General features: G+C 47.0%; 1 protein-coding gene across 1 annotated transcript in view; it reads right to left on the reverse strand.

Moving 5' to 3' along the window:
* Positions 1-6,136: 6,136 nt before the first annotated feature.
* TEDC1 (tubulin epsilon and delta complex 1) overlaps positions 6,137-17,476 on the reverse strand; it is a 69,544-nt gene continuing 58,204 nt past the window's right edge. Inside the window, exon 8 of the mRNA XM_033067604.2 lies at positions 6,137-7,398. Within this exon, the coding sequence (XP_032923495.1) occupies positions 7,042-7,398 (357 nt within the window). The 3' untranslated portion in view covers positions 6,137-7,041. The remainder of the gene's footprint in view (positions 7,399-17,476) is intronic.

The following is a 17,476-nucleotide window of genomic DNA, read 5'->3' on the forward strand; positions in this document are numbered from 1 at the left end:
CAGCTTGTGTCAACACTGGGAAACTTCAGGGTTTTCTCCTGGAGTGGATGGGAGACAGCTGGTTTTTAACAAAGCACCATCATCTCCACACCAAATGGGGCACAGGCAAGCGAGAAATCCCTGCTGTGGGATCACAAATCACTGCCACCCCATCCCTGCTGTGGGATCACAATCAGTGCCACCCCATCCCTGCTGTGGGATCACAATCAGTGCCACCAGGGGCTGGAGCATGGCCATGGCTGGTGGGAAGCAGAGTGTTCCTGCACAAAACATGTTTTCCAACCCGCTTAGGGCTGGGATCTCCTCCCTGGGAAGCTTCCCCGCCTGGGTAGAGCCTGTCCCTGTCCCCGTGGCAGGTCCCAGGGGAGCAGCAGGGCAGCACATCCCTGGCTGTCCCCACAGGGACGGCACCTTGGGGTAACACTGTCCCTCCCCATCCTGCAGCCCCCCTTTCCCCACAGCCCTTACATCCCAAACCATGGCATTTGCCTTTCCACCAGGACACAATCTGTGTCCATCCCATGCCCAGCCTGGGAGCTGGAGATCCCAAGCGTGTCAATGAAAGGCTCTTCTTGAGTCAGCATCATGAATTACAGCGTGATATAAAGGCCTATTAAAGGCTGATTTCTAGAACAAATGCTGCCCCCGTGGCTAATCAGCAGAATATTTCCTTCATTGAGAGACAAAATTAATACTGCTGTTTGGCAGATGCAATGATGCCAAGCAAATAACTCGCAGTCGAGCTTTATTGTTATGATGCCTTTGGTTGCTGGCCTTGGCCTCAAGAGGGTAGCAACAAAAATGGGGGAATACAAATGGAAACCTCTACAAGCCTGAATAAATGCATGCCCTGAGACTGCAGGGAGCCAGGGTTTAATAGGGGACACCAGCATGCACAGCACAGGCTGGGCACGCTGCCCTGTCCCCTGGGGTGGCACCCAGCAGGCACACAGCCTCGGCCAGCACATCTGCCCCAGCCCCCAGGCAGCCTGGGCCCCTCACTGGGGGCTTTATTTTCACTTTTAAAAGGGGTTTGGGAAGCAAGCAGGCACTGTGTCAACACCATGAGAGCTGGCATTAATCAAGGGTGATAGCGCCGTCTCCTTGCCAGTGGTTAGCATTAAAAAACACATATTAGCATTTTTAATATTAATCAGGGTAAACAAGAAAGATACTTGTATAAAAATTAATTAGGAAGCTCCTTTACTTAGAGGACACTAATGAATTAATATCACATCTTGGGGCTGTGAAGCATTCCTACAGAGTGAAGCACAAGGCTCATTCACTGGGGTCAGGGGCTACTCCTGGCATCCTTGTGCCAGCCACAGGATGAGCTGTGCTCAGAGCCCATGGCAGAAAACACCAGCTTTGTGCCTTGGATTTGTGTTTGTAACACAGAGGGTGTTTGGTGGCTCCTGCAGGACGAGCCCCAGGGCCAGCTCATCCCCCACATCCCTGCACTGCTCCACTGAGCCATGTGCTCTTCCCAGAGGATCCGCAGCTCTGCTCCCTCCAGAGCAGCTGGGGGCTGCTGCAAGGCGAAGCAGGCGTGTGGGGAAACAAGCAGCCTGATTTAATAAGGTCAGATGGGAGAAGAAGAGCATTAAAGGGGCCTGAGAGCCTGCTCTGACTCGACCCCAGTGAATCCCTTGTTTGCTGGTCCCTGATGGATGCAGGCAGCCACGCTCAAGCATTCCTTAGCTCCACTTGATGCTAAATGAAAGCAGGAGCCCCACGGAGAGCTCAGCTCCTTCCTGGCCCCAGGCTGGATTTGGGGCTGTGCCTGTCCCCTCCTCCTGCTGACCCTCCGAGTGCCCAGGGCACACAGGGCTGCTGATGCATTCCCTGTGTGCAGGTTCGGTGCCTAGCTGTGGGTAGGGGTATTTCTGGGTGAGTAAAGGGCTCTCCAGCCCTTTGGAAGGAAGCAAACCAGCAGGACTGGATGCAGACTGGATCCAGGGTGGGAAATAAGGTGACACAGCTGCCAGTGAAGGTGACAGCTCCTTGGCTGATGGGGACACTCATCTCATGGCTGGGGATGATGGTGTGGCTGGCAGAGCCATTTGGAAGCACAAATCCCATCGGAGACAGGAGCTGGGGCTGGGCCAGACATCCCAGCCTGGGCCAGGAGCTTTCATGGGGACTGCACGCTCACATGGGGGTGCACACCTTTGTTCTCCCATGTTGGAGCAGCAGGGGAACAGAACAGTTTAGGGCTAGGAACAGGGATCTGGCCATGGCCTGAGGGCTGGGACACAGGTCATGGAGAACAAGGACAAGGATGTTCCCAGCCTGGAGGTGACACAGCAGTGAGCAGGGTTGGGCTGGGAGCTGAGGAGCAGCAGCACTGTCAGACTGCTCCAGACGAGCTGTTGGCTCCAGGAGGCGAAGCGTGAGGGCGAAAGACCCGAGGCTCTCGCTGGAAGAGGCTGAGGGTCAGAGGAGAGGGAGCTGAACCATCAGGCATGTGTGAGCTCCCACGGAGCTGCACCACACACACGCTCACACCAACTGCTAGCAGCTCATCCTCCAGCAGGAGCTGGTGCAGGAATCCCCCAGGGAGCCCAAAACACTCCAGGCTGGAAATCACTGTTCTCAGCAGCTCTTATTTTTGACGATGGGTTGCAGCCCTCACTTACCAGCAGGCACGGCGCTGTCAGGAGCGGCGACTGCGGGTGCAAGGGGAGCCTCCTGTTTTGACTGCAAGCTAAGTGATGCTCAGTTATTCAGGGAGGAACATTTCCAGCTACACAGTGTGAGCCAGAGCTATCAGCCAATTAAGTATTTATGGCCAATTCCATTTTTCTAGCGAGGTGCTTGGAAAGCAAGCACCAGTTACATCAGAGCCATGGGTTAAACTCTCCTACAAACACCCACCAGAGCCTGCACACACACAAGTCCTGTAAAAACTTCTGTAAGGCTCTGCTGGAAAGCAATCCATCAGCAGAGTGTGGTTTAAAGACTGCAGCAGTATCTCAGCTTGCCTGCAGTGAAGCATCAGCAGAGAATGAAGCAAAAGGCCAGGAGGGGTGGCTGTGGTGGGGGCTTCATGTGGCCAGGCTGTGCTGTCAGCTGTCACCAGGTGAACATTTGGGACAGCTCTTCCCTGCCTCACCCTGCCAGCACATCCTGGTTTGAAAGACTGGTGTCTGCTAAGAAAGGCAGGAGCCTCTCTTGAAATGGAAAATGTAAACCTCCTCCCTCCTAATTATTATAATTTTGAAATTAAGGAGCTCTCAGACAAAGATATGGGAATAGGAATAACAGTTCTTTACTAGGACCCAAGCCCAAAACACTGCCAGAGTCAGAATCCAGCCTGACACCCCGTCAGTCAGTCAGGGTGTTGGCAGCAGTCCCATTAAATGGTGGCTGCATCCTCCTGCAGTGACAGATGTGGTTCAGTTCGAGCAGTGCTCCTGTAGAAGGTGCAGTTTTCCTCCTGATGTCCAGTGATGATGTAGAAGGGTCTGGTTTTCCTCTGGAATCCAGTGGAAAAGGCTGCTCTTATGTTCCAAATCTCAGATTTTATCTAGGTAGGAAATGTTTGGCTCCTCCCCCTGGCTGGAGCATCTCCCAATGGGATGATGGAATTTTATCAGTCATGCAGTGGGACTCAATGGCCATTAACAGGAGATATCTCCTGGAGGGAGGATGGGTTGTGGAAAAGATAAAGAACACTGCCTCACCTGGTTTAACAGCTGGTGATAGAATACAAACTCTAGGTCACATCCTGCTTTGCAAGCCAAATACAGACACAGGGCTATCTGACAAGCACTTCTGCCAGGTGCTGTTTTATCCCTGCTTTCCAGCTTTCCCAGCATAGGCTCCTCTCTTTCCCAGCATCACTTAGTCCCCAGCTGGATCCAAACCCAAATTACACCCCTCAGGATGCACCAACAAGGAGAACTGCTTCAAACAAAGCAGAGAGCACACCAAACCCTGCTGCCTACCCCAGATGTTTGGACAGCATCCCCACCAGCCCCCCCTCACCACTTGGGTTCAACAACCACGTGCACACAGTGTGACACTCACACAGCTCCCCCAGCCCATGCTCTTCTCTGCTCAATTCCATCAGCACTTTTAGGGCAGATTCCTGCTTTCACAACAACCACGTGGCAAAGGGCAAACCCCTTGACAGCTTCTGCCTTTGTTTCCAGCCTGTAGTGGGTTGTTTACAGCACTTTCCAATTGCTGTGAAGTAATGCTTAACATTTCAGGAGCGTGCAGGAGCCCATGGATGGCATGTACTGCTTTAGTCACCCTCCTCCTGTCACAGCATCTGCCACAGGCCAGCCAGGCACGTGGATGGTGGTTGTCACACTCTCCCAGGGCAGCCATTCCCCCTTCTGCATCCTCAGCTGCTGACACAGAGCCCGGCCCCAGGGAGGAAAGGAAAGTACCACAAATGCCATGGTAACGCTGTGAGGTGACAAACATCTCTTTGTTCCTATGTTATACCACAGTCAGTGTCACTCTGGTCACTCAGCTCACTTGCCTGCCCTCACTGCAGCTGGTGTTAATCCAGGGATGTTTTCTTAGGCTTTTAAGGGTGTTTATCATTCATCATCTCCCAGCAGTAGTGGAGAGACAGCTGATGGCTCACTTAGCTCACGAGGACTGCAGAGCTGTATTCCAGATGCCATATTGATATGCCTCAAAAGTTGTGACCAGTCACCAAGGCACACCCAGAGCTCAGCCCCTGTGTGTCCTGCTCCTGGGGAGGTGCTATGATTTTTAAAAGCAAAAATGATCCTCCAAAACTCGGTGTGGGAAAGCACCAAGCCCTTATAGCATCCCACTTCATGCACTCTGTGCTCAGAAGAGAGGCAAAGGAAAGAGGAGGCTGCAATATTTTATTTAAAACCACTGCCAGCTCAGAACAGACTGCTGACCTTCACCAGGAAGCACAGAGTAGCTGTTCTGGATTAAGCTAATTGGTACCTGGAACAAAAGGCAGTGCAAAATTGGTGCCAGAAGATAAACGTGGGACTCGTCCATGCTCTCTGCACAAGGTGTGCAGCCCCTGACACCAGCACAGCACCCCAGCTGGAAAGCTGAACCCCCCAGCTGCCTCAGCTGCAGCCCCTCATGATGGATATTCCAGGACAAGCAGCTCCAGCTCCAGCTCCAGCCCTTTGGCTCTCCTGCCAGCTCCCTCGTGGCCACTCCAGCACAGCAGCTTGTGCCACGCAGATTTCTGCCAGCCACTGTGGGCACTTCTGCACATCACACACACATTGGACAGGCACACTGAGCACTGCCATTCCTGACATCCCACCTGAGAAAAAAACACTTCCTCAGGGGCAAGGTGCTGCCAGCTGTAGTCCTGCTGCAGGGGGGTGGACACTGAAGGGTGACAGTGTGGTGACAAAGGGCTGCTCCCAAGACATCAGTCACCCCCAAGTGACTCCTGCCAGTTTAGGTGCAGGATAATAAATCCTGGCATCCAGCACTGAGCCAGCCCTGAGAAGCCCCAGTAGGGCAGGAGCTAGACCTACCCTTGAATCTGAGGGTTCTCGCCATGCTCAAGAATATTTGCCTGCTTTTCTCTGCCAAATATCAGAGGAGAAGAAAAGATCTTTTGAGGGCAACATTTTAAACCTAAATGTGATGCAGTATGAAAATTTCCTTGTGTAAAAGCTAAAGGAGGATATAAAATGCTCAAAGAGAGAGACTGGTGCTGCCACTCTTGTTAGCTCTGAGATATACTGCTTCGCTCCCATTCATGAATAATTTTCTGTGAAACCTGTGTCTGAGTGAGCCCTCTCGTGCATTAAATGTCAGCAGTCCTGGAGCCAACACCTGCCCAAAGCTGTCCCAGCCTGAAACGGGTACCCTGCACCTACAGAGATGGTTTGGAAAGCAGAGTGGTGTGGACTGGCTTCTGAAAGCCGTGGAGATTCTTCCAGGAGCAGCAGCCTGGGGCCACCTGTCCCAGACAGGGATCCTGCCAGTCCCACAGGTATTTTCTGCTGCAGGACTGAGTGTCACTGCCAGTGCCAGCTGCCTGCACCAGCACTGGTTGTCACTGACAGCCTTGCACAACACACACAAACATCCTGCTCCCAGGGGCTGCTTCCCCAGACAAGAGAAATCCCACTGCTCATAGCAAGTCACAAATGAAAAGCAGACCGGCTTATTTAAATATTATTTATTCCTCAAAGTGTACAACTAGAACATAAAAATATTCCTTGGTGAAAGCAAACCAGAAAAGGGTAGGAAATTAAGGCCAAAGGAAAAACATTTCACTGTTCCAAGGGAAGAAGCCTTCAGAGACAGAGCTTGGAGACTCCTCAGGCTTGGAAGTTAAGGCTGTATTTCTGCATCACAGAAACTTCCTACAGCAGATCCATAAGTTATCCATCTCATTGTGACTCATAACCTGATGGAATGGGTTTCTAGTTTGTTCTCTTTGAGAACCCAATTACTCCAAGTGCATCACACCAGTAAATGAAATCAGTGCAGTGCTTTATTTATTATTGGGTATTTGTTTTTCTTTATTGTGACTACATTATAGCCGCCACAAATACTGCAAGCAGCTGTATTAAAACAACACACTTTCTTGAGCATTTCCAATCTCTCTTGGCATATTTCATGTTCTCCAATACTTGGATTTTTCTGACTAATGAACTCTTCCAATTGCTGGGAAATATTGAATGCAATTAGTACTTCAATGCACAGCCTGAATGCACGCCGTGCCTCGCAGCTGAGCACTGTAAAAGAGCCCAGTGCTTGGCAGCAGAACTAGAAATCCAGAAGATAAAAGGGAGATTTATGCACACTCCCACCAAGGCCTAATGCAGAGTTTAATTGGCAAGGTTAGCAATAAAGGGGCTGCAGAGAGAGCACTGAGGTTGTGGCCCCACTACAAGCAGTAACAAGTTATGGTTCCCAGGCTAAAGAATTAGAAATTACACTTGGTTCCTCAGCTCTCACAATGTGACCAAGGCACTCCATTGCTTTGCTTCTCCCAGTCCAGGTTTCTCTCTTCAAGGGGAGATACAAATCACTCCCTCCAAGCCTTCTGCTTGGTTTCTGTCTTCAAGGGGAGATACAAATCACTCCCTCCCAGCCTTCTGCAATTGCATGCAGCCGGCGCCGGCACTGCTCCCGCAGCTGCTGCAGCTCTCTCTGCAGGCTGGCCTCCCTCACCTGCAGCTCCCTGACCACCTCTGCAGCGCTCACAGCTGGTACAGCCTCCTTGGGCACACACCCAGCAGTGCCCCTTTGCCTGGCAGGGCGTTTGTTCCTCAGCACCAGCCTGCATGAACCGTGCATTTTGTTTTTCTTTGGAGCACGAAGGCATGGGAGAGCTCTCAGCTTCACTTCAACGCTTTCCTGAATCTTCCTAGCAGTGGCAGAGAACCTCTCCTTCTCTAGTTCTTCTCCTGCTGCCACCTGTAGAGGGAAGAAAAAGAACAGGAAGGGAAGAGTGCATTTCTGTGAAAGAAATCCTCCCCTAACAACACAAAACGTCATACTTGGACTAGGACATCCCAAAAAGAAGAGTCAGCTGTGAGTGTGGTAGTGCAAGCTGAATGAAGCCAAGATGTGCACCTCAGTCCCCAGAGAGCTGCCTGGAGTCCTTGGTTTGCAGATTCCCAGTTCAGCAGCCCCTCTGGGATGGTTTACACACAAGCTTCCCTCGCATTGGGGAGGGGTGGGTTGGCTTCAGAGCAAAACACACGCAGCAAAAAGGGAGACCCACAGAGTGACCTTCTCTTTGAGCCACCAGGGTGTCATAACAGATTAATTGCCTCCTGAATAAGAGCATTATTCTGGTTTGCAAACGCTTTCTGCACTTGGCAGTGCTGAAATGTAGGGGTGACAACAGCAAGTGAGCAATTCCTTAATTCTCACTTCTCATTATGGGGTAACAATTAGGAAAAGGAAAATAATGGAGCAGAGTCAAGCAGAGGCCAAGACCAAAATGAGTACCAGGCATCACACTTTCACTGAAGACAGGCCCCAATAAAATAAAAGCTTTTCTTCTGACAACATCACAGTCTGGATTATAAAAGCAATTGTATATACTGGGATTTTTCCAAAGCATTTGATTTAATGTTCTCTAACAATTTGATTTGAAGAACTTGCAAGATGGTAACTGCCTTGCCAATTTTACTAGTGGATTAAATATGAATTCAGTGACTCATCTCAAAATGCACTTGTCAGTGGGGAAACATCTGTAAAAGAGGCTCCCTGCTAAGGCCTTCAGGGAAATGGTTCTTGGCCCAATGGGATTTTCTGTCTCTGCTGTGGCAAAAAGCTGCCAAATCCACTCAGTCTAAAAGCAGCAGAGATCCCAAAAGTGATGCTGCCTCTGCAACCTGCACAAATCCCAGAGCCCTCCTGAGATTTGTGTGCGGTTCTGGAGTTTGTGCCTCAAAAAACCACAGGGAAGCAGAGAGTAGGATTCACAGGCAGGTCATCCAGTGTCCCACAGCCCAGGAAACAAATCTCAGAGTATGGAACTTAGTGCAAAATATTCCAATCATGGAGACAGACATACAGCTTGTTTTACTTCCAAATGCAGTGGGGGAAAAGAGGTGTAAAGATCAGACTTTGCTGACAAAGCCATAAGAAGATCAAATGGATGAAAATTCGAGTTAAGATATTCAGCTCCAGAGTAAGACATTGTTTCCTACTGTGAGGATAATGAACCATGAAATGCTTCACTGCAGCTCCAGGGATGAATCCTTTGGCCAAAGCTCAGCTCAGGTCAAGCTCAGTGCTAATGACACCCCTCCCTTCCCTGGGTGAAGCTCAACAACTCCTCGGGGTTTCAAATCTGCAGATCTGCATTAAGATATCGGTACCTCACACATCAGGGCTTTGACAAGTTCCCTGTAAAGTCAGGGATGTTCTGGCAGCTCTCTGAAGCACCAGAGATCAGGCAGAGCTCAAAGCAGCCCCAGCTGCAAGGACAAGAGTCCTGAGGTAGCAAAGCACCTGCAGCATTTCCCTCTGCCAAGCTCCAGCTGCTCAGGGTCAGACCAGCTGCTGTCTGGGAGGAAAAAGGGGTTTTTATCCCCCAGATCAGGGGGAAGGTTTTATTACTGCAACAGTTCAACAGGGTATGACAGGCAGGGGATCAGCCTGCACTGTGACAGTGAAGCACTGCAGGTGTGACAGCTGCAGCCACATTAAATTCCTGAAATGACACCAACTTCACCCATGCCACATCTTCCTCTAGAATATCTTCATGAGTCTTGCAGCCAAGTAATTAATCCTCTCCATAGTCTCCTGATGAGTTCTTCTCACCCCTCAGCCTTGCTTAAAGGAGATTAAGAAAATCAATCAAATCAGAAAAGGAGTAAATTTCTGTGAAATTTTACTAACACATTAAAGGCTTTATCGATGCAGAACCATCTGTTACAGGAGACCTCTGCTGATTAAGGCATTTGAAGAGAGAATTGAAGCTGAGAGAAGTCTATCTTTGTCCTTGTCCAAGAACCAGGGGTCCCTCTTTATCATAATCCCCAAGGAATCCCAGGGACATCTCCTGCTGTTGGCTGCAAGAATAACTGAGGTGCGATTCTCTAACACCACTTCAGAAGGAACAAAACTGAAAAAATAAATCCAATGTTATCTGGTCTCCCCACAGCCAATGAATAAATGGAAAATGATGTTTGCACAAAGTGGATTTTACAGTGGAATCCGGGATGGGAAAAATTTCCCATCAGTTACAAACAACAACATCACTCAGCAAACAGAGCTCACAAGATGTTATTTATTTTTCACATTAAACTCCAGCAGAAGCACAGTAAGGCTGTATAAAAGCATTCTTAATGAAACATAGGTTTTCATACCCTCCACTAGTCAAAACTGGAGAATTTTATTATCCATTAAGCAAAGGCACATGATGGAGGAGCAGCATGCTCCTCTCAGCACTGAGTGCATCCAGTTCTAACCCACAGCAACAGCAGGGATAGGATTTGGGAAGGAGGAACACCTGGAAGGACAAGGACAAGCCAGGAAAACAGAAGTGGAACAGAACCTACCCCCAAGTATCAGAACAGAACAGAACCTACCCCCAGCTATCCTCTATAAAGAGGACCAGTATTTCCTGTGGTAACATTAGATAATCTTAGCAGGGGAAATTTTAAAAATTATCAATATTAAATAAGAGAACAAGTTCAGCAAAGCACTGTTTATTTCCTACCAGCACAATCTGGAATTGGAAAGCTAACTCCAGTTCTGTTCTTTTTGGAAGGCTCTGCAAACATATGTATGGCCACAAATACTCTTGTTGCAGTTTATAGATTTCAAGTGCTAAAAATCTCAAAGGGTTACCTTCAAGCAATATCCTTTACTCCTCATATCCTGAATGCTTGTGAAAATACTCAATAATCTCCTCCTGTATGGTTAATTGATGCTCTTTAACAGCTTGCTGTCTCCCATTAGTCAGCACACAATGATTATTCTACTCTGCAAAACAATCTCAATAGACCACTTTGTATTAAACAAACATATTGTAAAAGATTAGGAGCCTCAGCATTTTGTGCCTGCCCGTTTCTATCCCACAGCTCAGCCTTTCAGCCTCAATCTACCAGCTGGAATTTGAATTCCCAATTAGGTGCGTAGTGCTGTCTGAAAGCTGCTGCACATCCTCTCCAAATAAATACAACAACATGATCATCATCTTTTCCACTTGCACAGAACCATCCTCATCCCAAAGGGACCTGGAGCACTGTGAGAAATCTGAGCACTCCAAGCACAGAGGGGATCAGCCTCTTCAAACTGACACACATCCTGCTCTGCAGTGGGTTGGCTTCTCCCTTCCCAGCTCTTCTTTGGGACAGGACAGTGGCCAAACTGCCCTGAGTGTGCCCAGATGTTTTCCTTTGGATAACTTCAGTCTTGAGAAGGCATTAGGAACTAAGAGCCAAGGGGAAAACTGTAATACCTCCCATGTTCTGAGAAGAAGCCAGTGGAGTTGCAGGGAGCAGTACTGCATCTGGGATCAGGCTGAAAAGGGACCAAAGGGCACAGATCCTGCTGGCATATCCACGGGCAGGGATGTGCAGAGGAATAAGCACTAGGATAACACAAACCTCTTCAGCACTGGCTGGAAGGTGGGCAGAGATGGTGCCTCCAGTCCCTGGCATGGTGTTACCAAGGCAGGCAGGATACCCATCAGGTATGGAAAGGATTTACCATCTCCCTGGGATGCTGGCATCTGACTGAGGAAAATGGCCAAGCCAAAGCAGAAAAGGATGGGCCCAGTACAGAGCTGGGAAGGGGAACATCCAAAGGGGAGGCACATCCAAACACTAAGCTGAGCAGGCAGCTTGGTTAATCCAGCGTGGTGGATTAACTCTTGCACCAATGCACACAAGAGGCTTTGAGCCTGCAAACAACATGATTAACTCCCCCAGCACCTCCTCAGCCCAGCCTTCTCTGAAGTGTCTTCCAACCAAAGGTAGCTGGCCAAATGAAAAGAACAGCCAGTACTAGCTCACCTACTTTCAGTCCTGAAAATCCTGGAATCCTCTGGCTTTGACTAAATCTGGTAACAATGACTTCAGTGGGCAAATCGTGGCAAAGGTAACATTGCATATTTTGAGTTTGAGCTGCCTTCCAGTTTCTTTTCATGTTCCACAGCTTTGAGGCCACAACAGCCACATTCACCTCCCCTGACCCTGTGACGATTTGCCCCAGTCTTTCTGCTGCCCATCTAGTGAAGCTCTGCTTCCATCAGTGCTTAGATGCCCCACACACTCAGCTCACTTGGTCCCTCCTCAAAAGGAGACCTTCCTCAGCTCCCTCACCTGCTGTCTGCGCCTTTCTGCTGATGAGCTTCCCAAAGCCCTGTGTTTCATTCCATAGGTTTCATGCCAGAGAGACTGAGCTCTCTCCCATTTTTCATAACAAACTAATAAGAAGTGCAGTAAAAATGACACACAAACTAGTTCTTTTTCTGCTGAAAAGCAAAAACCATGAATTCATTCGGAGAGAATGTAACCAACACGCAAGACATCCCAAAGAGATGCTAAGAGATCTGGATAACCCCATCATGTTACTTAAATCATTCCCAGTAATGGCCTAGCTGAAGTGACAATCTCCCAAATGCTGGAAGTCAACATTTCAGCTTGTTAAAACTTCACATGGCAGCCTGAAAGCCTCGCAGTTGCATCCTTGAAGGAAGCCACTACCTAGAGATGAGGGTTTAAAAAGCAGCAGCCAGGAAAGGTCCAAACATCCAATTCCAGGAAGAGGAGGGGGAATCATAGGAGCATTTCCATTTTATGACTGTATTGCTGCCAGCTTCAAAAAGGGAATAGCAAACAAATGGTTGGAATTTCTTTTGAAGTAGATGATAAAGACCAGAATCATGTCATTACTTTTAAATCACAATCTCTTCATATTATTCCAGGAGTTTTGCAGGAACAGCTAGAACAGTATTGTTCAGAAAAACACACTGCACAAGCCTAGAAATGGCACATTTTCTGTCTCCACTCCTATCTGCCCACTCCTCCTCTCATATTTCCCTTAGGAACAGGGAGAAGATCCCATAAGCATAGAGGATGAAATACAAATGATCCCTGCCAAGCTGCACAGATTCTACAAACTGTGATGCCTGCCTCTGCCAGAAAACACAATGAGCCTGGGAGCCTCCTTTGTGCTCCCAGACACAAGGAACAAACAGAGAAATCTCAGATCTTGTCTTTTGGGGTTGGGGAGTGAAAGGAAATTAGGAAATATAAACAGACACAATATCCAAGCCACCAAGCCATGCTCCTTTGCCATCAGGGCATAAAAACCCAACACATTTCATAAACTCTGAAAACACCAAACAGCATCTGACTTGCAGAATTTTGTACTCCTAAAGAACACTCATTTCCGAGTTTTATTTTAAACCCCTCATGTCTGAGAAGGCCTGGGGAGTGGAAAAGGATGAAGTGAAATATTACATGCTTGGCAACAGAAGGTTAATGAAGGGTCAGACTGCAGGGGCAGAGCAGAACTGCCAGGCCACTCAGGGCACTCACCACCCTGGCTCCCAACAGCTCCTTCCAACAGACAAGCACCAATTTTGGATAAAGACCTGCAAGTGAAAAATGAAAAGTGGGATATCACTGGGATGGATGCTGTGCAGAAATCCTGACAGCTGGGCACTGGAAACCAGGAAATTCATGGCAAATTAACACTGCTTCAGGAGCTCTCTGTTTCCAAATCAGTCCAGGGGCTGAACCTTACAAGGACTTGTCTTTAATCAGTACAAACACTCTATACAGGATCATTATTTACACCTTGTGCTGCCTCACAGTTCAGTGGTTTTTTCACTGCCACCCCCCAAGAAATGCCTTGCAGAGCTGCAATCCCAGCTGACAGCCTACCTGGGAAACAGAAAAAGGGATAAACAAGGATTTGCAGGCCACTTTTCAGAAAGCCCTCCTTGTCAGCACTGATAAAACAGCACCAAGTACTAAAGAAATGAGCAGAAGGAAGCAATAAGCAGAAGTATCAAAAACATAGCAGGGGGAAGAGCAGAGTCCACTCTAAGCACAGGAGAAATACCTATAAATATGAAAAGAATGTAGGATATAACCAAACCAGCCAGAGGGATCCCAGCATTCCCACCCAGAGGCCCTTTGTGCTCCTATACAAGGATTTCCTCACTCATTCTGCACCTTGCTGCCCAAGAGCAGCCACAAAAAGCAGCACCCAAAGAGGGTGCCCAAGCACAGTTTGTCTCAAATATCATCAGAGAGGGCAGGAACTGAACATGCCAGCACTGCTTCTCTTGGTACAGAACAAAAATCAGCAACCCAAGAGGCCTGGGTGACCCCAAAGACACAAAACCAAAGCTTTTTTCACACACAAATAGGCTGAGGGCTTTGGCTTTCTTTAACAATAAACAGTAATTTGGCTGGGGCACAAGTTTATTTTAACAAATATTTTAACAAAAATGTTTGCTTTGTTTGTTTGGTTTTTTCTGAATGATGCTTTCCTTCCTTAGCTGTAGAGAGTGACCCAGTCAGCCTCAGAGGAGTAGGGAAAGGCACTATTCCAAGGGATGCTGTGAGTGCATAATGGAGAGAAAAATCAAATCCTGCAGCTCCTACTGCTGGGAAAAATTACAGAGCAAGGCGGGACAGGACCCTGCAGAGCCCACGAAGTTCAAATATTTGCTGGGAAGGAAAATCAGGCCCCCAACCTTCAGAAAATAATCTAAAGGCATTTGCTGCTTATATACAAAACCCACAAGCTAAAGCAAAAGCAGTATCTGAAATCAGCTGTTCTGGGAACACTACAGCACTGAGTAAGCAGGTGTTTTACTATAAAACATACCTCACCCTAATTTCAAATTCATGTCTTATAGTAACTTGCCCAAATGTAATTTCAAGGCTGTAAGAAAGTTACAGAGTTAGTCCTGCAGCTCTATAAGCCTTGTCTCATTGAATCAAGCTTCTCTGCTGTCAGCTTTCAAGGGTTTTAATTTTCTGCTGCAATTTCTACACACTCAAGACTAACCAGTTTAAAGAGCTAGAAACCATCACTTTCTATTTTAATAGCTGAAGACTTCCCACACTGTCCTGCCTAAATGAGGTTTCTTTCTCCTCGTGAGAGCATTGATTGTACACAAAGAGACTTGAAATAGCCCATTTAATGCCAGTTTTCATACATTTGAGGATTAAAGTCATAATAAACTGTTGGAATAGTCTAACCTATCACAAAGCACAGGCTACAGTCTCTCACCTGGTAATTTCTGCAATGTTCTGCTACGTTTTGGCAAACTAGGAACATATAGTTTGGCGTTTCTAAACACAGACTCCAGCAGATGAAAATACTACCCTATCACTGCACTACCCCAGCAGGAAAATAAATGCAGTTCTGGTTCAAAACACATCCCTTTTCAGCAGGTTCCACCTCAGCCCCTGGGTCTGCTCTCACCATCCTTCATCTAAAGTCCAATACTCTCACAATTCCACCTCTGCCTAGGAATTTGCAGAACGTGGTGCAGCTGTGAACTTTGCCTCGGTTAAATCACACTTTTGTCACTTCCCAAAAAGCCAGACCCAATTAATCCCTTTATTACCCTTCTGGTAATCCTTTCCAACCATTTTTTTCAAGCATTTCCCACCTGTGATGGTGGTGTAAGTGGTGCCCACACATTTCATTAAACTCTGAATTGTGATCTGTGTTCTTCTCTCTCCTCCAGTGACCAGTGGCAGACAGCAACACTTAGTTTCCAATAACCTAACAACTTTTCCATGACCCATTACCCTCTATTTCCAAAGGCCATAAAATGGAAAGGTTTTATCAAAACCCTTATCAAAATCAAGCTGACCTGAGGCACAGGAGTTGGTACTTCTTACTAAACTCAACCCCAGCCACAGGAAGAAACTTAAATGATGTCTTTTGGCTCAACAATAATTACAGCAGCTAAAGCAAAATGTCACCTTAATATAATCACTAATTTGTAACACTTGTTATTAGCTCAGCAGGAGGAAGAATCTCAGTCCTCTGGAACTGGTGGTGAATAAATGAAAGGGGTGATCCCAAAGTATTATGGGCATTATTTGTCCCATAAACTATGCAGATATTTTGGAAGGGCTGTAAAGCTGAGCTATAGCAACTGACAGAAGATGTAATTATACAAGCAGCTGCATTCCAAATTTTGCCAAGATCTGCAATTTCCTGCAATTAGGGAGGAATGTATGCATCTCCAATCTTATGCATTTTAAAGCAAGACATTCACCATCAGAATGCTGGCTCCTGGTGCACCTCCTGCCATTCCAAAACAATCTGACAGGGAAGCCAGGGAGAAGCTGGTTACCTATCTTATCTAGGAACAGATCTGATAACTAAAAATATCATTTTAATACCCACAACACCCTGAGCTGCATCTGAGAAGAGCTGGCACTGCTGCTCCCTGCTTCAATTAAACATCAGATACTGCAGAGCACTTCCAGATCAGCATCCACACTGCTCTGATGGAGAGATGGTGAGGAAGCACAGCAATGGAAAGCTCGATGCTAATTAAAGCATTTGACTCAGATAATTTCATAATGAGGAGTGACCTGATCTTGTCAGGATGGAGGACATATTTTCTTGGGGTTTGCTTGGTTTGCTTTGGGAGTTTTTCACTTTGGTTTTTCTTTCAGATAATCCAGTGGCTCTGTACTTAAGACTCGTGTCTCTAAATTTATTGACAGGAGTCAATAAAAGAACTGAAGAAAAGTCAATTTATCTTAAGATAAAGGAAAATGGTACAGGGCTAAAAAAGGAGAACAACATTAATATTTTTCAGGGTATCCACCAGAAGACTACAAACACCCCTCCAAACAGCAATAGCAGGGCACACAACTGATAAAAGCAGTGCCTGTGGCTGAGTCACCATCCCCACGTAGATGTGGCACTAAGTGACATAGTTTAGTGCTGGATTTGTCAGTGACTCCATGATCTTGGCAGGTTTTTCCCAATCTCAATGACTCTATGATTCCATGATTCTGTTCCATAGTATTTTCTGTGCTCTCTGTTTCTGATTTTTGGCATATGTAACTTGCTTCCCAGTTACTTTTGAGGAGAACAACTCAAACCAAAGGAAAAAAACCAAATAGGAGTCAAAAATGTAATTATACTACTGCAGATCCAGACAAGGACAGGTCTTAAAACAGTAAATGGTCTTCAAAGAAATTTCTTCACCACCTCTGCTCATCTGAAGAGGATGCCAGCACAAAAAGAGCAGACATGAAACATCAGCAAGAGCATCCCAGCCGAGCAGAATCCCCCTGGAGGAGCTCACCTGAACCTCTTCAGCTCCCTGCCAAGATGTGCACTCAGAGATGTGCACTCAGATCTTGTGCATCTGAGCCCTGCAGCCATTCCCAGTGTTCATCCTTGTTTTATTGTGTGCTTTAACTGTGAGAGTCTAAGTGCTACACCTATTTCTTAGAGATGTGCAAGCCTGCCCCTCGGGACAGTGTCTGCCCTGAGGAGTGCCACAGCTCCAAGCAGGACCAGCAAACTTGCAGATTCTCTACCAGCACTGCAAGGAGACACAGTCCAGATTATAAAAGTTCATCTGCCACCCAATTCTGACCACAGGAAATAAGATTTTAAAAAAACCTATTTTCTTCTCCAAATTAGAAATCTTGAACATTTTACAGTAATTTTAAAAGTTCCATTCTACCATTCCAGCCTTTCATAATGCATTTCTTTTTAACTACATTTTTATCTCTAGACTTTCCCAAATCCTTGAATTCAATTAGAAGATCACAGAAATTAAAGTAGGAATAGGCACATACTGAAAATATATGAAATGAAAACCAGAATATGTCAGTGTAAGTAATTTAGACACTTGCAAAAAGGCTGCAGAGACACTCTGAAAAAGACCCTGACAACTACAAATTACAAAGGAAGGCAACAGACAAGTATTGCTTTGGATAATAAATTGCTCACTTACTTTTCAATTTGGTTCTACCAAACTTTTATCTTGGGCAGTAGAGACAAACACTGATGATAGATC

Source organism: Catharus ustulatus, chromosome 9 (genome assembly GCF_009819885.2).
Source record: "Catharus ustulatus isolate bCatUst1 chromosome 9, bCatUst1.pri.v2, whole genome shotgun sequence".
NCBI lineage: Eukaryota > Metazoa > Chordata > Aves > Passeriformes > Turdidae > Catharus > Catharus ustulatus.